Below are 22,142 nucleotides of genomic sequence, written 5' to 3'. Positions count from 1 at the left end.
TGTTGGAAGAGTAACAAAATAAGGAGAGCTGCTGCAGTCTGTTCGAGTGCCCTGAGCCCAGCACAGGAAACTGGGGTGTAACTCTAGTCATGGGTAGGAAGTGTTTGTGTCCTCTCAAGAGGTCTTTACAATATACAGCAACATAGAGCGAAGAGTGTGGGGGGTGACCATAAGGAAGTGTGGTTTGTCCAAACTCGCGAGGTAACGCCTTTGGTTACACACTGGACTATAAATCTGTTCTTCTGGGTAATAATATCAGCTTTAAGCTTAAAATGTCTTGAAACTATCTAACAAGCTTTCTTAAAGGGATAGTTCACATAATGAAAGTTTTATCGCCATTTACTCGTCATTCCAACTTCTGTGTAATACAAAAGATGATATTTTGAAAAATCAATGTCAAAAGTCAATGTGTTGTTGAAACATTGTCCAAAATATCTTCTTTTGTGTTCTGCAGAAGAAAGAAAGTCATACAGGTTTGGCACAACATGAGAGTAAACAACATTTTTGGGTGAACTATATTTACAATTTGAGCAGTTCTAGCCTGTGCTAAACTCCCCAGCACGATGCTAGCTTGCTAAGGATGGTTGTTAATTTGTTGCTATGTGTTACTAAGTTGTTCCAGTGCTGTTATTGTTAGCTACATTTAAAACTGTTAGAAATATTTTCATTAACTTAAATAAAGCAGAAATAAAATGATTCTTAAAAGAAAAACTAATTTAAAAATACAAAAAATAGAAATGCCGCCTTGGCAACTAACTGAAATACATGTAAAGAACAAACTGAAGTACTAAAACTGAAATAACTATGAAAAGCTAAAATGAAATATTTAAAAAAGCTTACATTAAAATAAAAAAGAAGCTAAAATTAAAATAAAAAATGAAAACATAAAAATATTATTAAATACCGCAATATAAAATAACACTGGTTTTATAATCCGCCAAGAAAAAATCTGAAGTCAGATCACTTAGAAAATAAAAAGCATACTTCTTATCAACAAGCACCAGAATTTAAAGGACAATTGACATTTGTAGCCTGAACAGCCTGAACGTTAGTTAAAAGAGTAAATAGTGATGCAAGCACCACTGATGACATTCACGTTGAGATCTAACAGATGAAAATCAATATATAACCATGCACATGCCCTTCTTCAGAAATCTATAGGGTTTTTCTGACTAGCAACCACATGGTCATGATATCATTTATCTACTTAAGGGATTTCCTGTGATGTGGGACCGTTCCATCTGTGAGCTGCGGCACAGCTCAGCATGATCCTATAACAAATAATGAGGGCCAATCCAGTCCGATTAATGCCTGATAATCAGTCAGTGAATGAGACCATGAGATTATTTCACTAAAAGCATTTATTTCACCTACAAGCTATTAAGAAGAGAGAGGCACTTCCATATCACTTCCAGCCAAATGCCGACCAACAGCCCTCTGCGCAACACGTGACAGCAGCACTTTAAAAATTAAACACAACTGAAATCTTTCTGTGTAGTCAATGGGGGTCTAATAAAAAATACATCAACTTGGCCTGACACGGAGGAATCCATTACAGCGTAACCATTAGTTAAAACACAAACGCTCTGTATGCAACACGTACTGAACAAAGGCTGCTTAAAAGCCAATGAAATCCATCTGGATCATTATTCCCAGTCTTCATTCATACGCTCCACTGATATTAAACACATCAGATTTAAGATTACGTTATCCAACAATCACACGCAGCAGAAGCAGTGAAATGGAGGTAACTGGCACGCATCGGCCCTCAGAGAGATGGTGTTTGGGTGTCTGCCGCTGCTGTCTATCCTCAAAGCCAGTTTACAGGGATATTAACAGACTGCAGTGGATAATATCAGAAGATATTATCAGAATGTTGTTTATTATTACGGAGGACACACACAGTATGGATCTATGGCAGTAATAGTGGGATTAGCGACGTTTATGTTGGACACTGCAGGGCTAGTTATGATGTGATAATAAGGGGTGTGTCTATACGCTATCCCAGAGTTCATAGGTTCATCTCATTGCTGATCTGTAAATGTACATGTAGGCTAACTCACATTACAGAGGCTCATTTTTGTGCATTTGAGATCTCAAAAGACGTGTTCTGGTTGGATTTCTTCCTGCTTCATGAATGGTTGTAGAATGAACAATGCAAGGCTGTCTAAAAATAATGTTCGCCACATTTAGCTGCACACAAAATAAATCAGCTCCCCCTGGGATGCATTTATGGTTCTGAAATGTGTCCAGATCCAAGTTGTGACTCATAGTTTTGTAGTCAGCATACTGAACCTCAAAGTAGGACTGCTTGGTTATGGCAAAAATCATAATCATGATTATTTTGCTCAATATTGCAATCATGATTTTTTTTTTGTTTACATGATGAGGAGACCAAAATCTTATGATTAATCTTTTTTTACCACAGCAGAAAAAAAACTAGGCTAATTAATGTAAGTTTTAAAATAGTCCTCAAAAATCAATTTTTGAAGAGAAGTAAATAGTCAGCAATAAAATAAAAACAAAGGAGAAAATTATAAACAATATGACAAATAAATAAAAAATCTATAAATTTGGGCTTTTAAGGAAGAATAGAAAGCACCATTTTAAAAGAAATAATTGATCTTGATTTTATCTTGATTATTTCATAATCATTGGAAACAAAAATCGAAATTGAAACTAAAATTGAATTAATTGCACAGCCCAACCTCAAAGTATATTTAGGCCCATAAGGCTAGGCCCAAGTTGCTACTTAGCACAACAAAGTAGCCAAGGAGAACCTACCATAGCAGTCTGGCATGGAAGGTCAAGCTTTGTTTGTTCATGCAATCTACTTCATGGTCACCAGGGCCAACTGTGCACCCAGTGCTAGGTGTGACAGGAAAGCAATGCTGTTAGTAAACTATCCTATGTTAACAGGAAAAGCCAGTTTTTTGGAAGTTCGTGCTAGAACACCAACACATATTGTGGTGCATATGCGAGTTTAAAAGGGTCTTATGAATGGCAGGTTAATAGCCTTGTGGGATTAAAGCCTTCAAATTAAAATGTTGAGAAATAACCACATTTCCTACTGCAGAGGAGCATTCCTATCCTAGACATATCACTAAACATCTGTGCCTGCTGTGTGTGTGTGCCTGCTTTTCAGATTAATTATTCCAGAGACTCCTTAGATGTTAACATGGGAAGCCTAGATAAAATGTATCTATTTATCCATCCATGACATTACATTTTTTCAGATTTTGATTCTTCTAGCTGATGAATGATGAAAACATTGTCAACAGAATGTTATTATGAAGTTGTGGAAGGTGTGAAAACTAATATAGTTATCGTTATAGCTTCTTGGTCTTGAACAGGAGTCTTTTAGTCTAATAATTAGTAAAATAATTTAAAATAAACTCATCCAATGTTGACAATCCCAGTTAGAAGACTGCTTATTAACTGTACTATTATAGATACTAGCAGCACCCATAATTAAAGAAATAAACATTTAAAAACCACCCAGAATTTATTATGTGGTAATTGCTTAAGTAAATACCAAAAGAATGAATGGCTTGTAATAATGCACTGCTATTCTTATTGCTATTATAATGTAATATGTACAACAGACACCGTTTCTGTTAAGGAACACAATTTCCTGCATAATAAAATTATTATTGTGCTACAGCCTCAGTATTGTTAGAATATTGCCCATTCAAAACACTAGGTGACCTATTATGAATGACCATGAACACTTCTCAAATTTTACTCAACTTCAAAATAAACAATATCTAACAATCACAGAAAAAACAGAAAGCTGAAAGAACAGCTGGTTGTTTTATCTGACAGCCTGTTTGCCATTTGGAAATATTAGGCAACTGATCCATTCATGTTGGGTGACACTGACAAATTAGAAAGTGACAGTTCTGTCTGACAGCTGCTGGTTCACAGTCATTCAATTCCCCTCAACATACCTCAATCTATTGCTGGTAATTTTGAAGTGACAGAAAATGACTGAAAATCTGCTATACTAATGAGTTTGCCGTCTGAACAAATTAGGACCTATGAGATGTTCACTGGAGTTAAAGATTATGTTTGATGTTTTCTTTTGATCCTGTCAACACTGGTCAGTGCATCTGACCCATCAGTCTAACATGGAAGTAAATTCTGATCAATTTTAATTAACAATTAAGAGTGCTGTAGTTTTAGAGTTATAAAAGTTGCTGTCACTTTCAAAGAGCAGGCTGACTTTGTCATGTCATGTTCCGATTTTCTATTACAATGCCTCTGAAGGCATGGCCTTAACTTCAAAAGCTTCAAATCGAGGGAAGCCAGAGCACAAGTCGCTGTCAAATGGAGTTACAACACAAGACACTGTATTAGGAAACAACCATGATATATTTGCATCATGTGCACAACTGAAGCATGCCACTGGAGTTGACAAAATTAGCTCTGTTGCAGTGCATGTGTGGTGCTGTGGCAAGCCATTTAACATTTTTTGATTAAAACTAACTAGTACTTATTATGTTACTAGTAATTATTTTTTAAAGTAATCAAACAATGACTGGTATCTTTCTCAATTTTACTAATAACTACTAGTATTTACTTAATTTGTGTAATTGTGTAATTCAACCAATTCCAATTAGTCACCAGTAGAGTTTCAAAATTGTACTAGTCACTTAATGGTGAATATCTTAATACTGAAGTAACTTCTATTGTTGCTGGTAAAAAAATAAATAAATGCAATTTTTGTTACTTTTTTGGGGGGGGGGGGTATCTGCAGTTCAGACAGTAATAGAAACCAGTAACTGTTATGGAGGGGGAAAAAAGAATGAAGTTGCATTTTGTTTGTACTTACAATATGTAACAATGTAAAGACTAGTTAGTAAGGCCTTCAAGTGCACCCGGGAAACACTTCAGGCATTCGTTATTACTACATAAGCTTCAAGTCTGACATGTTGCTGGTACTGAAGAGTCAAAGAGTCAGTGTCTGGGTGATTAGAAGTGACACTATATAAATCACAATACCAGGAGGGGTCATCTCGCATCTCGACAAATCACATGAATGAATGCAAGCGGAGTCAGTCTACCTCAGGGGTTGTCGATGTGGGGCGTGAGAGCATGTCAGGTAGAATTATAATTAATAATTTGTTACTAATTTGAATCAGTACATTATAACGAAAACAATGCCTTAAAAATTAAAAGAAGCAGGTTTTTGCGATCAAATCATTTTAAACCAGTAAACTCTTGGAAAGTCCAAGAATCCAATAAGCAAATTCAAACATTGTTCAATACAGCGCTAATAATGCAGAGAATAGTGGCTTGTGTCCAGATGTCAGTATGTTATTCTATTTGGCTTAAAAGCAAGAGTGTTTTTTTTTCAATGACAAAATGTTGCAATGACAAAATATTGCACTAAATTAAAAATTCAAATGTTAGAAAAATTTTACAATAATGATGTTGTAATACTCATAGCACTGAAATAAAAATTTGATGTTATAGTTTAGAAAAAAGTAACAATTTTGAAATGCGGTGATGGTTGAATTTTTTTGGTTTTTATCTCAGCATTCCTATCAATGTTGCATAAGGTTTTTTATGTATAATAGTAACCCTAGAATGTGATCAAACAGTTTAAAATAGCTGAGCTAAGATGCATATAAAAAATTTTGACTGCAGAAATATGTGATTTCAGTACTCTCCAAATCCCACCGGTCACTATTGTGACCGAACATAAAACACAATTTTTCACACACTTTTCCAAAAAAAAATTCCCAAAATAATTATTGATTATTTCAAAGGGTTACTAATGACACATCATTTGGATATTTTCATGTCTGGGAAAAATTTGGGATTAAATGGGTTAATCATGTGCTCTGAACTAGTAATTAGGATAACTACTATACTATACAATACCATACTTCCGTCTTTCGCTTTAAAGGAAAACAAATGTTAAAGCGGCTTGCCACAATGGTGGAGGGTTCTGAGTCGAGCACTGGAGCACATGCACCCGCGCAAGAACGCGCACTTTAGAACACGGGTTCAAAGCAGGTGCCAGCAGCAACAATGTAACAATGTAGCAACGTCACAACGAACAACCAAACGTTCTAAACGCTTTCCAGGTTTGTTTGACAGCGTCTATAAGGCATGTGACTGCCATAATGCTGAGTCGATCATGGGTGTGATCGTGTTTTTTTTAATACTAAACCATACACTACCATATAAGCAAACAATATTTCTCCATACTTACCCGAAATCCTGATCCATAGATTTGAAAAAGAATTTATAACTGTTGACCGGACGGTTGTTGAGGACATTTTTAAAATCCGCCAATGTGACTTTTTCCGGAGAAACCGTCAGTTTCACTAAATAAGGGGTTTCTTCTTCGTCGATATGGTATATAATTTTGGTCTCCGCCATGAGTAGGCTTATATGGGTAGGACAATCATTGACAGAAGAAAGAGCAAGGGTTGCAGCAGCGCGATTAAAAATATATTTGTAGACTATAACTCGTCAAGTGCCATATATGCGCTATAAGGCGACATTGCTGGTTGCCGGTTTCACGTAGGCAAACAAAAATCCTGGTCTTGGACGGAGCGAGCGGTTCCAGACATAATCGGAGCTTGCGCGACTCTATCACGGCGTCAATGTTTCTCTCTGATCGCCAGTAAAACAGGAAGGGACGGTTCACATCCCTATGAGCTTGAGTTCAGGATATTTTACATTACAGTTTTCTCGTAGAGGCAGGCTGCCCTCTAGCGGTAGACAGAGACAGAGACTGAACTGCTGTGGCTCTGCTAAACCAACAGCTGTTAAAACTGTACTTCATATGTCCTTGCAGAGATGAACCTTTGAAAGTTTTTACTCTTTTTTTTTTTTTTAGAAGAAAAAGGGTGCGGTAAACAAATAATAGCCTATTACAAATATTATTTGAATATGTATAAGGGGTTTCAAACATTAAATTTCAAAAGTTTACATTTAAAAAAATACACTCACAAACATTACAACAACATATATATAACATAAAATTGATTGCTGTCTGTACATTGATAAAACAGAGACCTACTCTCATTGATGTTATACATTCACATATTACAAAAATAATTTGTCTTGCACTAGGGGTTAATTTGTTCATGTTAATGTCTAAATGTTTAGAACAAAACAAATAGTAAAAAACAAGAATATATAATCAGACATGTCAGCGATATATAGGAAAAATACAGAAATACATGCAATTGTTTAATATACAAATTAAACAGTTGCATTCTTTGTATTGCTTTCAGGATTTTACTTTTAGATATTGTTTCTTTTTAATGTCAGTTTAAATATATACATTTTCCATTCCATTTGCCTTTATGAATATATGATAACAAGGAATTATAATAATTAAATCAAACATTAGATTTAGATTTGTCTCAAAATCCAACGAGGAACACATCACATCAGCTTAACAACAACCATGTACCTTAGAATATTCCCAAAATAAATTAATAATTATTTTTACAAATAATAGGCTATTAACTTTTACATTTCATTGTATTGCTATATTGCACAATTCTACAAATCCGTTTTTCAATACTGTATTTGAATGGAACATAAATTGACAATAAAACAAATGAAAAATATTAAAAGTTTAACTATTATTAACATTTCATAGATAGATAGATAGATAGATAGATAGATAGATAGATAGATAGATAGATAGATAGATAGATAGATAGATAGATAGATAGATAGATAGATAGATAGATAGATAGATAGATAGATAGATAGATGTTCTGAAGTTGTGCAAGCAAGCATGAGCACCAGGTACAGACATTTTGGGTCATTATATATGTTCTAACAGCAGGGGGCAGCTCTATTCTTCTTTATACTTCCTGTATTTATTCCTTAAATTATTTGAATATTGTTTAGGAAACACGTACAGGCCAACTTAATGCAAACTCCAGGCCCAATCAACTAAACTCAGTGCTCACATTCTACATTTCACACTCTGCCTCACTGCACACGACCATTAAAGTGAATTTACTGCATGTATTAAACTTATTGGAGTTCAGTATTCTGAAGGATTCCACTGGCTCATGGATTTAGTCAATCAAAACAACTTTTTGCAAAGAACATTCTTTTTCTTTGCTCAGTTTATAATTAAAGTACCAGTTTGTCTCCTGAAATGCGCTGCTCAACATTTACAGTGAATAACTGAGTTGGATGAACTTGTGAGTTTAATGAACTTCCTAATGCAGTTAAATGATTTATTGCTCCACAGTTTCAGATTACAGCAAACATTTTAGCATAAAATACTGGATTTCTAGATTATTATTTCTAGAAATAATTTAGTATTTCTAGTTTACATAAGCCATAACTTATGCTAAAACAAAATGTTTTACTACAAAATGTACAAAACAGCTTGTTTTAAATATTGCACACAGGCACAGCTACAGTTCCCCATTCCTGTGGGACGTATGATATCAATTAAGACATTGCGATCCGAATCTGGTAACAGTGTTACTGGGCACTTTGTCAAGTAAAGAATGGAGATAATAGAACTACAATGCCTTACATTTAGAAAGAATGAATCTTAATTACACAAAATATTTCAGAATAAACTTTATTATATTTGTACATTGGTCCTTTATACCAACAAGATCATTTATTGCCATTTTAAAGATAACTGTACACTCCAGATCATATAAAACCACTGCATAAATGCTTCATAACCTATGTAAATGAACATCACTGACCAAGGAAATTGCTGAAAAACTGATGATGGAAAAAGATAAATGGGACTTGCTCATATTGCAAAAGCAAATATACTGCAACTGTAACCATTTACATATTGCTGTAAAACAAAAACTGTAAAAAGACAATGGACCAAAGAAGTCCGGGTCAACAGGGCTCAAAATTCATACGAGAAGTAACATATAGATACACATACATCAGAATAACAAGCACATTTAATTGCCTTTGAGGTTCACTTCTGTACCATCTTTTACTATTTAGACCTGAAGCCACAGCTATTTGTTTGCTTCCTGAGTTTTACAAGAAATTACCATTCAGATTCAGACACTTACAGTGGTTTCTACCACACAGAATTTGAGCAAATTAACTTAAAACTTTTTAAATTTAGAGATTTAACATAGAAGAGTACCAAATGCTGAATTCAACAAATTGCTCTACCATATTTTACATATGTTTAACTTGAATTCAATAGATTACCATTACGGTACACTGCGATTATGATAAGAAAAAATATATCAATTAAATTGACTTACCAATATCAACAGAATATGAGTATTATAAGATCATGTAAGCAGTATTTATGCTGTAGAAAGACAGTAATTCCATTCCTTTAAATGTAAATGTAAGTCCTTGAATCTCTTCTCATTCAGCTCGCTCTGGACCAGCCAGCAGCTCACTATGAATCACTTCCATGACATTCTCTCCATTTCTTCAGTTGAAAAAGAGGAAGACAGAGGAAGAGTGTGTAAATGCATCACAATGCATCTGGCTGTCCGGAACGAGATTCACTAATTGAGACCACATTACCTCTGTTTAGATCAATAACTTTTGGAGAGGGATAGTTGTTTGCTGCTGCCCTTTCTCTCATTATGTTGTTCTTGTAGTCTAAATAAAAATACAAGGATTTTTTTCAATATATGCTGACATAAATATGAAAGCATGACAAATTATGGTAAATCACTATCTATTAATTAATATACATCAGATGAGGGATATTCAGTAAAAAAAATATATATATATTTCACTGGAAAATTCCTTGTTAAAAAACAATAACCAACCAATAAAAAAAAATCCTGTGGTAATTTAAACCAAGAGTCTTTTTCTTGTGAATACTGGGGGAAAAATAATTCTTGCAAAACAAATCACATTTCTTTAAGACTTTCCAGAGCACTAGTTACAGAATCTACAGTCTTTTCTGGTTATTTTCATAAAGTCTTGATTTTTAAATGACCTACTTCAGCTTTAAGAGAAATCATGGAAAATGTGATTGCACTTACCCAGTCGCAAGTCCTCCTGATTGTAGGGTTGCAGTTCTGTGGCATCGAGCTCAATGGATGTCCTCCGACCCCTGCCAAGTAAAGCAAAAGTTATGCTTTTTATGTATCAGCGAGTGCAAAATGATTATTGTGGATTTTGACTTGACTCAAAAACACTGAATCAAATACTGTGAAGCTGAACTGACAAAACTGGAGAACTTTATGAGTAATCTTTACTGGTAATCCTTACCGTTCAGACCATCGAACCTCAAACTCGGGCCCTGAAACAGTTATAATATGAAATGTCAAAAGAAAGTTCAGTAAGATTCAAGCCTATAATCTCAAAGGTACTAATTATATATTTAAATGTTTCAGTTCACCAATCATCCACATGATCCTACTTTTTTTTCTGCAGTGCCTCGTGGTCATAATGATGCCAATGAGCATTAACAGAAGCAGCAGGAAGATTGCCAGGATGTAGCCCACTTGGTGCAAGAGGTGAGATTGATTCTCAGGCAGAATTACATTGAGGACGTGAGGCGCTTCGACCATGTTTGTATCTTCTCACCAAGAAGAAAAAGAAAACATGAGAAGACCAGATGAATGAGAACTCTTAAACATCTGATTTTAAAACATGTAACTACTTTATGCTGTACTAAAAGGCAAGAAAGTAAGATTACTAGTTTGTTTTTCTCATTTCACCCAGGTCTGGCAGGCGAGAGGGGAGAGGGACAAGGTTTCATGTCAGAATGGCCAAAACAGGCGTAATGAGTTCCAGACCTGATGTCATGCCGCAGCAATGGAGAAAAAAACACAAACCACAAGAACGGGAAGCGATAGTGCAGGCGGAGAGAAATACCTCCACTTCATGGTCAGTCTGTCTCTGGAGACATTTTCCACTTATTTAGTGCCAGTCAGTAGTGCTTATACAACCAAATAAACCAAACAAACTCACTGAATGCTGCTGTTTGTCTGTTTTACAGTATTGTAAATCTTGTTCTTGGTTTAACAACACAAAAAAATGACTTCTTTATTCTAAAACTAACAGACATTATGATTACTTCATGAGTCATTATGTCTCATCGCAATGAACAATGAAGCATCAAATGAGTCACACATGCTAAGACTGTTCATATGTGTATAATACTGAAGTGTATTGGAATACAACACATATAAAAATTTTGTGTATTATTTATAATGCCTTTTATGTTCATTGTTTAGAGGACAGCCGGAGAGAACAAAAGTGGGAAGAAGTGGAATTGGGATACAACACGATTTCAATCATTTCAACTCGTCCAAGTTAAATTGTTGCATGTGCATTAACCTCTAGATGTATCTTCAAATTTTTAACAATAAGGTTAAAAAATAGATGTTATTTAATATCCTTAAAAAATAGCAATATTTAATAAAAACATTTTTTTATATTATTTAAAATTCTAAAATTACTATTTACAGGTATATCACAAATAGTATGTGAAATAAAAAATAAAAAAAATAACTGAAAAAAAAATATTATTAACTACTATTTAAAAGTAACTATTTTTAAATAAAAATGGCTAGTTTTCTTCCCATTTAAAAATTACAAGGTCACATTCAGACAATGCACTAAATCTATAGGATAGCTGACTGATACGTCACATCTTTTTCTACTTATAGTAGAGTGGGGCAAAATGTTTACAGACATGTGAAGATGTGAATCTAACACAGACCATTGCCGCTTTGCGCTTTCATGTTACAGCGGGCCAGATGTTGTACAGATGTGGCTTTTCGTGTCAAAAACCAGCCCATTGCCAATGTGAGATGGGGAATATTGTCTGAGCAATGATGGTAAAATTTACAAACCCCAGCAGAAAGCAAGACGTTGCTGTGACCTTTTCTGGGGCTGTTATAGTTTATAAAGTGAGCTCAGCCATTGCTAAGCGGGAGAAATATGAAGCACTCTTCCAATAAAACCTCCCCCACCTCCTTTATGACCTATTCACTACATTTCTGTTGAAAACATTCACTCGTACAAACTCATCTTTACAAGTGTTTTGTAACACAGAGACGGCAATGACAAAGCCAAAATGGCTTGAGTGAGTCAATCTGAACGAAGGCAAAAGACAAAGGCATTTTAGACAGCTCAAAAAAGAAAAAACAAAGAGAGAGATTGAAAGATGACTTAAAATTCCCACTGCATAATGGAGAAGACGGAGCAGAAATGTAAACAGAGAGAAAAAGGCAGGAAGTAAATGTAGTTCTTAGACAACATTCCTCCCACAAACCCAAATATACATGTAAAAGGAGGAGCAAATGAACTGATTAGGAAAACACAGAAATATATGTTTCAAACCTACAAGCTAGGAAAAGGAAAATTGCACAGTTTTGTAAAAAAAAAATCTTTTTCTCTAAGTCCTTCACCTAGCATGCAACAAAAAAGGAAATTGTGCAGTTTTTTCAATAATCATTTGACAGATCTTACCATACAACTTCTGGTCATAATGACCACAAAGAAAAAAGCACCATAAAAGTGACCCATACAACTTCTGCACTATATTCCAAGTCTTCCAAAACCATATAATAGCCTTGTGTTGGAACCCCCCCCCACCACCACCACCACCACCCACCCAAATTTAAATCACTTTATTCACTGATAATCACCTCAAAAGTAAAAAAATGGCACATCAACTTTATAAAAACCAAACAGCATTGGTTCAAAGCTATCGGGTGATTTTCAGTAAATTTGTAATATAATACATAAGCTGTATGGACCACTTTTATGGTGATTTTATTGGATCTTGACATTCCTTTGTCAACAGCTCATTAATCAGTTATTCAAAAACTAATAAATTCAAATCACACCATACAAGACTGGAACAAAATTAGAGTAAATAGTGACAGAATTTTACTATTTTCTTCTAAAAAAATCAACAATGCAACAAATAAAGACCTAAATCACATTGAAAATATTCTCTTACTTGGGTTATCAGCAGGTGGGACAGGATAAGAAGAATGAGTTTTTGGTGCAACAGTAGAGGTATGCGCTGGAGGCAATGGCTGGACAGAAGGGCTGACGATCACCCTAAAGATTCGTCTTTCATGTAGACCACAGTAGTGATGGTGAAGGTGGCAGGAATACAGGCCTTTATCAGAGGGTTGAATGTTGTGGACGCTCAGGGAGAAATCCCCCATGGAGAAGGCATTGGTTGAGATGTTCATCTTATTCCGGAGGAAGAGTGGCCCGTATTGCCGGTTCTCTCCAGAGGCGTACATATCAATGAGGCGGTCTGCTCGGTCACGGGTGACCCCAGGTGCCTGCCAGTCCCAGTGGACCACCTGCTGCTGGCCCTCGTCCCTCTGACTCTCTGTCCACAATTGCCTGCGGTTCACACAGGGAAGCACCACACTCTTCCCCACCAGAACCACAAACACGGATTTATCACCATCCCAGACACGTTTTTCCTTTCGAGCTGCAGAGATTGACATTTTTGGAAATTATAATAATGTTTAATTTATATAGTGTTAAATTAAACATATTATTAACAAATTACATTTGAAAATCATAATTTTTTATGCTCAACTTGGTTGGATTATAAATACAGAAATGACACATTTCATCTTAACGTAAACATCCCTAAAACTATGGAAACCTAGAATTGTAGAAGCTCATTAAGAAGTAAAAAAAAGTGAAATAAAGCCACACTGTGAATTATAAAGTCAAATTGTGAGATATAAAATACACTATGTGAGATAAAAAAAAGTCACAATTATGAGAAATAAGTCATATTGTGGGATAAAATATTCATATTTGTGAGATATAAAGTCATTCTGTGAAATGTAGAGATAAACTGCATAGTAAAGTCAAAATTGTGAGATATAAAGACATTTTCTGAAATATAAAGTCACAGCTTTTAGATATAAAGTCATGACTGAGAAATAAACATTCTCAAATGCGTAAAATAAAGTCGCAGTTGCGAGATGTATCGTTGCAATCACTTTTCCCCCCAATTTTTCATTATGAGGTGAAAAAAGGCTTCCTTTCTTCTGTTTTTCAGCTCATAAACAAACAACAGATGTGAAGCTTATTCTCTTACGTGATTTAGTGACGTTGAGCTGGATTGGAATGGACTGGTGGACCTTGCAATAGTGGTGATGTAGGTTGCAGGTATAGATACCGTTATCATCCACGTCCACATCTGCACAAACAAAACAGCAACAGAAGAATGGCAGGTATTAAATATCACAAGTAAAAAAGAATCAAAAGAGTGACATGGACATGGTCTAAAAGGATGAACCTACTATTAATAACTAGTGAGAAATTTCCATCGCTAAAGGCGTCTTTTGAAATAGTAATTCGGCCCCTGTTGTAGTCGTTGTACAAGCGCTCTCTTCCCTCTGAGGACATATCTAAAATGCGCTCCACAGTATAATCGGGTTGGTTCCGGATCAGGTCCCAGTGCACAACGCGCTGACGGTCCCGCAGGCGATCCTGTCTCCAAACCATCCGCTGGTTATGACATGGCAGTAGAACATCAGACTCGGCTGGAACAGTAATGTTCCTTGCCTCCACAACCACACTTGACATGCTGTTTTGTGCCCAGGCTAAAAGACATGCACATACATTACATTATATATTCATTTGGGTTTATGCAGTATGAAAAAAATAACGGGAAACTGCGACCAAACAACTGTTTTGTTGCTTACTCACCACATGGTAAGATCAAGGCAGTCCAGACTGAAATGAGAACAAGAACACAAGCCTTAGAATTACTGTAGGTGTAAGTAACATTTAATGACATCATCTGAAAATGTAAATTTGGCATCTGCCCTGTAGATGTTTCAAACACTGAACTCGCCCATCAGTCAGTGTTGGAACTTAAGAACTGCTTAAAATGTATTACTAAATGCAGCATTTGCTGCTATGCCAACACAAAGAGGAACAGCACAGAGGATCCATTCATTCCCTCTCAGCAGTCAGACCTGTAATCCAGAAGATAAATACTGACTTTCTGAAGGCCTCTCCACAACCATCACTAAAACTACAGCAAATGTCATCTAATCAGAAAAAAAAAATTATAATCTATCTACGGTCAAGAAGTAGAAATGGTCACGGTCACAGTACATGGACAGTTAACTACCACCATCCAACACCAGATGTGTATTCATGTGAGGAATGCAAGGGGCGAATTTGTGATTTGCTTGTTCATTTTTTTTTGTCTAAACAAGAACATTTGATCAGCATTAAACATTGACGTGTCTTGCCACATTAAACTAAATCTATAACATGAAATAATACAACTTATATACTAATGAATTCATTAAAAATAAAAAATTAAAACAATTACAGAATGCAAGACAAGCAAAAAAATTACTGTCTGCCTCTGTAATTCAATTCTATATTGAGGTCAAGAAACAAAACAGGTCAATGACATTTTTTTTGTTATACAAAGAAAGAAAGAAACACTTAAATGCTAAAAATCCCATTAAAAGTAAAGTAAAAACTTATATGAATGAAAGAGAGATAATGTTTAGGAGGGTAGTGTTTTATAAGAGCCTAAACCCTGGAAAGCAAAGTATGGCCACAAAGACAAAAAAAATCAAAACCCCAACCCTGTAATTGTCTTTACAGGCATGACAGTGTTTAAACCAGAAGACTATTAAACATTGTCATGTCTTTCCACACAAAAGACTGCAATTGAAAAAAAAAAACTAAATGCAAGGCAAGGAGGGCAAAAATAACTTTTGGTTTTTCCCCATCTGTAATGCAACTTGATTTATATATTCTCAGACCAGATTTTACACTCTTTTAATAGAAATAAAAGAGAATTCATGAAGAAAACATTGCTAAATTTCCCTGACAAACCTGAGAAGTAGCACATGTGGAGGAAAACACATCATTGTTTACTACTGCTGATGTTGCAGAATGACCACGGTGACTGAATGACTCGTTCATAACTAATAAACAGAACTGACTTTAGTTAGAGTGAAGCCATAATTTAGTGAAGCACAACAACACACATTCTTTAAATCAGACCAAGCTTATACGCGTCGCGGAGGGGGGAGAAGCAGGTTTACAGAAAGAGAAAAACAAAGCAGCTGGAAAGACGTTTAATCTAAACCGTTCTGCCAGATATATAGACAAATTAGCATATATTTTTGACAAAGAAAACTGACAAACAAAGGGAAGGAGAGTTGGCAGGACGCCAGCACGAGGCAAAATTTAATGCACAATTCCACATTTACTGTGAAGGATGCAACACAGAAGACCTTTAGAGCGTTGTCTAGGTAAAAAAGTCAAGAGCAGTAAAAATAATATTAAATAAGTATTGGAATTCGTAAAAAATTATTTGACTACTTACTGTATGGCACAAGAAACATGTCCGAAAAGTGGTGAAGATATTTGTTATTTCTGGAGCGCGATAAAACTGTTTTTTTTTTTTTTTTCTTTTTCCAAAGTACTGAACTTCACCTCAAGTTTCGTCGACCAGCGACAGAAAACCAAATCTTTGCCGTCTGCTAGTCTGGCTCACTAATATGCTCCTCCTTCAGAATATATAACATCATGAAATACTAAACTCTCTCACATTACCTGCATATATTTCATAAATTATACCGGGTTTCAACAGCAACATAGGATCATATCTACATAATAAAAACGTATTCGGTTATTTGACAAAAATAAGAAATTAATATATATATATATATATATATAATTTCTACAACAAATATTAAACGTGCTATTTTTGATATACATATAAACGCTATTTTAAACAATTATTTAATTATACACGCGGTATCAATGAACTCATATTAATTACATGGAATACTTGCATTTTATTCATTACAAAATATGTTTAAAGAACATCTAATAAGATATATTAAAACGGTGGAAGACAACTTACATATAATACATTAATTATACAAACTATTTAGTAAAATCCTATAATTAACTAAAATAAAATACATCTGACATTTAACAGGTTATTCCATAGAATTATATGCAAAATTATTATTATTTTTAATTGTTGGTTTGGAATGAGGCCTGTGAGCCTCAGGACTAAGATCAATACAGTATAGTAAATAGACTACACTACAGTAGGCATGGAGATGATTTGCTTCACCCTAGTGGTGACTAGAGAACACAGTTTCTAAAAAAATTAATTAAATGGAGATGGGTTTTGTTTGTGTCATTCATATAAAGTCTAGGTGATATGGGCTGTTAAAACATTGCACAACTAAGAGGTGGGAGATGAGGCCTTTTTATTGCAGTAATGAGTACATATACAGTACATATTAATTTCAGGTCACGGTTTTGCTCCAGATGCAGTAAAAGTAGAGTGAATGGTATTATGAACAAACAAGTCAAAAAACATTTAAATAGCACAGATGTTAATTAATCTCTTTTTGTCTGACTCGTTCTGACATAGACTTGGGGTGCTGTCCATCCATCTGGGGCTCTCTTCAGTCCAGCTCGCCTAACGATTCGGGCAAGATCTCTCTCAAACCTAGCCTGAAAATATAAGAAATAAATGGAATGGAACACAATACATCAGTATGGTCTTTAAATACAAATGTCTTGTATTCGCAAAACACTTCAGAGTTCGAAAACACAGCTTCTGACAGATACCCGTTTCTTTTTAACAGACTTCAACCAAAGAAAAAACACACAGCTTATGACTTGTGAATACCTCTGCACCCAATCACTAGAATAAGGAAATAACTTTTACAGCACCTTCTGATCACACTGCAAAAAGTGATGTTCCTCCTCAGTATTTCTGTCTTGTTTTTCAGTGCAAATGTCTGAAGAATCTTAAATCAATATACTTCAGAAACATGTTTTTGAGAAACTGAACTTGATAAAAAAGTGAGAAAGTGAGGTAATGATTAAAACAAGAACAAATATTTACCAATGGGCTTAGAAAATCTTTATTCAAAGGGAAAACAAGTTTTCATACCCCAATGACAGGTATTTGTTCTCGTTTTAAGCTCACGTAATTTTGTTAGATTTGTCAGAAAGCATGCCTTCCTATGTTATAATTTGCATATCAGTAAATGTACCTTGATTTAAGTATATTTCAATATTTGTACAGGAAAACAAAACTGAGAAAGTTTTTTTTTTTTTTTGCAGCTTATGCAACATTTCATGTTTTAAGACATATTTAACACTACAGAAACCACTGAATATACTAAGCAGTTGAAAAAGTTAGATTTTAAATCACATAACACACAAAAAAAAAAAACACAATTTACTCTTGCTGTCTAGATGACTAACATAACTGACCTGTTTTTTCTTCCTCCTCACATCTCTCACCCTCCTCCTCAGGAACTTGGTCCGTTTTAGCAGCTTCTTGTATTTGTGCCTGTTCATCTTCCTTCGTCGGATCTGCAGCACATTCTTGCAGTTCAGTGGTGTTGAGCTTTCCCCATCCTCCAGTAATGGCACCGCAAATGGAGGCAACACCATGGATTTTCCCACAATCTCACCTTCATCCAGAGATGGTGAAGCCTCCAGCAATGGGGGGAGAGAGTAGCGCAAAGAAAGCCAGCTTTCCAAGGGTGAAACTGATAGTTTACGGGGCACAAGAACCTCCTCTAACTCTAAATCTGGCTCAAGAGGTGTCCATAATTTGGGTGGAAGTTTGTTGTCAGCAGCTGAAGTGAAGCATCTGCTTGAATATTTAAGAGCTCTGAAATGAGTAGAATGACAGTGTTGCACAACACTGCATAAAGCCTGGCTATGGTTCTGCAATGAACCTGGAAAACAAAAGAACAAATATGGGACATTGTAAAACCATCTAGAAAAATGAAATGTGTTATTGATGCAAAATTGAATAATCTTTACCAGACACTTTGGAAAGCAGGTTCAGCCGTGAAACCACCCTTGGAAGAAACATGGTTTACAGTCCTATGGCCGTTGCACCCTCAAGAGCATCATGGACTGAAAACATAATATACAAAATATACAGTTGTGTAGCTTCCAAATGAGTGCTTCTTTAACCACAAGCTATTTTATGTCCCAGGGATGATTTTTACAGATTTTCTTTGCAATATATAAAAGTCACGATAAAGCCATCTTAGAAACGAATTATCTGCAAAGCAATGCATGTATCTTTTTAAGCATAAACACATACAATACCTTTAAATGTATATATTTTACAACTACTATCCTTCAGTTGTGGTTTCCATCACGACCAACAACTCTGCCACTAAGTATTTCTAAAGTTAGTGTATACTTAACCAAAAAGACATGTCAGTAAATAAACAGCATGCTTTAGATGAAATACGAAACGTGTGAAGAAAAGGTCAAAATGAAAAAAGCGTGAAAATATTATGTATTTAACGTTAAGATAGATCAAATTGCTATAACGTTAGCTTTAGCAACAGCAACACTGCAATCAGGAATGTATACTGTAAAATATACTGACAGGATGTCGACTACACTGTATACTATGCAGTTCATGCTGGAGGAGTCTTTCATTCAGCTTTAATTCAAACCAGCTGTTATAGCTTAAAATGATAACCGTTAGTATTGGGTGATAAGTAACGTTATATAGACATTAATACATCTGTAAACAAGTAGGCAACTTTTAAGAAATACCAATCAGATTACATACCTTGCCAGCTCAAAAATGTTCAATGTGACTTTGTCTATTTCCGGTCCATTGAATATGGAGGTTCCCTTTAGAACGCATTTAACCTTCAAAGGTTCCGAGCCAGATATGTTGTGGTACAAATAGCTGTTGTTCTGTAGGCTATTGAGTCGAATCATATATTTGCATGTGTCACATCAGACTAAACGGATAATTCCGGTTGTTTTGGGAAGTGTAAATATCACCAAAATATGGTCAAATATGAACGGGAAATTATTTTTGTCGTTGTGGATAAAAACGAATGAAATATCCCGATGTTCTCAAAACTTTAAAAATAGCATAATAGAATTGTTTTATAAAATAATATTTTTGTTGTTGTTTTAAACAATCTAACATTTTCAAAACAGAACGAGTGTCTTTCTTACGTCTTGCTATGTCATGTTTCTCCTAATGGTGTCGCAGTTTTCCTAGAATCTAAAACCGTGCTTCTTTTAATTGTTTGTTTATTTATTTATTTACGCAACAAATAATATTTACAACAAATATACAAGAAGGGATCATTTAAAAAAAATAAATACACAATAATATACCAGATAATCTACAGAAGAAAATAAATAAGACACATCACACCAGTTTAACAACAACCGTGTACCTTAGAACATTCCCAAAATAAAATAATAATTATTTTTACAAATAATAGGCTATTAACTTTTACATTTCATTTTATTGCTATATTGCACAATTCTACAAATCAGTTTTTCAATACTGTATTTGAATGGAACATAAATTGACAATAAAACAAATGAAAAATATTAAAAGTTTAACTATTATTAACATTTCATAGATAGATAGATAATAGATAGATAGATAGATAGATAGATAGATAGATAGATAGATAGATAGATAGATAGATAGATAGATAGATAGATAGATAGATAGATAGATAGATAGATAGATAGATAGATAGATAGATAGATAGATAAAACAAAACATACATTTAACATCAATCGCGAGATCCCCTGCTTATGTAATAAAAGTGGTCTGTTGCCTGTTGTGTACCTTTGGTGGACTCTGACCATGAAGGTCATGAACTGTCTGAACTCAGAACCATAAATATGCAAGAAGTTGGAACAGAATCAAACACCAGGACATCTCAGTCATTTTATATTTGATATTCCCTTGGAGAGATAAACAGGTAAGATTAATTTGTGGCTAATATTAGAGTCACGCTGTCTCATCTGAGGTTTTGAAGATCTGAAGATAGAATTCATATCTGACAGTAATATCACTTGCCAAATCATGTTAAGTAAGGTGTTTTGCCAAGACGTTTCATTAAAATTCATGTGGCCAAAAAAAAGGCATGGGACCAGAAACACCCACAGAACTGTCAACACGGTAAAGTAACTATAATTCATTATAATTAAATTGTTGTTTTTAATAAGTCTTATATTTAGAAATGTAAATTTAGTACATTAAATGTGTTGTGAACACAACCAGAACTGGAAAAAAACAATATTTCAATAAAGCAGTTAAACAAAAACAGAGCAGAAGTGGTGGTGATATCTGCAAGGCAAGGTGAATATATCCAGAATAACTAGTCCTACAGGGTGTCTATATGAGTTAACCATAAATATTTAGGCTACTGCAGCCTTAAAATGAAAACAATAGAGAACTTTAGGTGTTTTTCTGTAGAGGGTTTATTATTAACCAGTGAATATCTTCAACAAGATGACGATAGTGTTTACGTTTCTTTTTCTTTTCTTTTTTTGGCTATCCAGCACAATTAGCAAACAGTGCAGTGTCAACTCTCAATGACCCACTAATCAGTACATAGTTAATAGGTGTGCTCCCTCCTCTCACACACCCCCTCTTCTCATAGGTTGCTTCGCTCCTAGCAGCTTGTCTGTCCAGTTATGTTTTTTACATGCCTGAGTGCTGGATATGGTATCATATTCACTCCACAATTAATATGCTGCAGGAGTCTCCACCATTTTAGTTTGTCTATTTTGGCAAATTATACATTAGGGTGCTCTATAGGGGAAAAAAAAAAAAAAAAAAAAAATCATTAATTATATTTACATTAAAGAATTAAGCACGTGGCACTGCAGAGATTAATTAAATAAATTCATGAAAAAAAATACAAAATAAAAATTACTGACTGTGTTTTTATGTATACACTGTAAAATGTTACATATGATATTAAATATCTAAACATGCTTAAGCTTCGTGTACCTCTAAAATCCCAATAGCTATTCATTTGAAATCAAAACAAAAAGTTTAAAACTTACAGGTTTCATTGACTCTCCAAGTTTCATGTTCATGAATACAGGAAATATAGGAAATAGGCTATAGAATTTAGGAAATAGGCTATAGAATTTAGGAAAAGATGTATTAAATTTGCATTTTAAAGTATTTTTGGCTTTAAAGAACTGTATGGAACTATACAGATTAAATAAATTCACTCAATAAAAATTATTGACTGCGAATTTATCCGCATTTAACCTTTTATTTATCGCAGAATGTCACACCTGATATTCTGCAGCAGTTTAATTTTACAGTTTTGTTTGTACATAAACCGATGGCGTGACGTCATGGACAACACCCC

The 22,142-nt window shown here is 34.7% G+C and overlaps 3 protein-coding genes across 4 annotated transcripts in view; all 3 read right to left on the bottom strand.

The window, feature by feature from the left end:
- The window catches only part of LOC306859793 (segment polarity protein dishevelled homolog DVL-1-like), a 33,783-nt gene extending 27,136 nt beyond the window's left edge, over positions 1 to 6,647 (bottom strand). Inside the window, exon 1 of one of the 2 annotated variants that reach the window (XM_079401062.1) lies at positions 6,224 to 6,647. In XM_079401062.1, coding sequence (XP_079257188.1) covers positions 6,224 to 6,393 — 170 coding nt within the window. In that variant the 5' untranslated portion in view covers positions 6,394 to 6,647. The remainder of the gene's footprint in view (positions 1 to 6,223) is intronic. The other variant, XM_079401063.1, reaches the window with a different exon arrangement.
- A 1,923-nt stretch (positions 6,648 to 8,570) lies between these two features.
- On the bottom strand, positions 8,571 to 16,478 carry LOC306859766 (matrix remodeling-associated protein 8-like). Its single transcript, XM_079401008.1, has 10 exons — positions 16,307 to 16,478; positions 14,656 to 14,682; positions 14,247 to 14,549; positions 14,042 to 14,143; positions 12,926 to 13,417; positions 10,370 to 10,528; positions 10,219 to 10,249; positions 9,990 to 10,060; positions 9,520 to 9,597; positions 8,571 to 9,421 (listed from the first exon to the last, which is right to left on the bottom strand). Exons 1-10 carry the CDS (start codon positions 16,323 to 16,325, stop codon positions 9,396 to 9,398), a joined length of 1,308 nt encoding a protein of 435 aa, XP_079257134.1. The 5' UTR covers positions 16,326 to 16,478; the 3' UTR covers positions 8,571 to 9,395.
- A 712-nt stretch (positions 16,479 to 17,190) lies between these two features.
- LOC306859215 (small ribosomal subunit protein mS38-like) lies at positions 17,191 to 19,848 on the bottom strand. The gene is made up of 4 exons (XM_079400130.1): positions 19,562 to 19,848; positions 18,790 to 18,885; positions 18,229 to 18,701; positions 17,191 to 17,457 (listed from the first exon to the last, which is right to left on the bottom strand). Exons 2-4 carry the CDS (start codon positions 18,839 to 18,841, stop codon positions 17,341 to 17,343), a joined length of 642 nt encoding a protein of 213 aa, XP_079256256.1. The 5' UTR covers positions 18,842 to 18,885; positions 19,562 to 19,848; the 3' UTR covers positions 17,191 to 17,340.
- Between the last annotated feature and the right edge of the window lie 2,294 nt (positions 19,849 to 22,142).

This window comes from Barbus barbus (assembly GCF_936440315.1).
Source record: "Barbus barbus genome assembly, chromosome: 40".
Taxonomy (NCBI): Eukaryota; Metazoa; Chordata; class Actinopteri; order Cypriniformes; family Cyprinidae; genus Barbus; species Barbus barbus.
The sequence above is the reverse complement of the archived record's forward strand: the minus strand, read 5'-3'. Positions and strand labels throughout refer to the sequence as shown.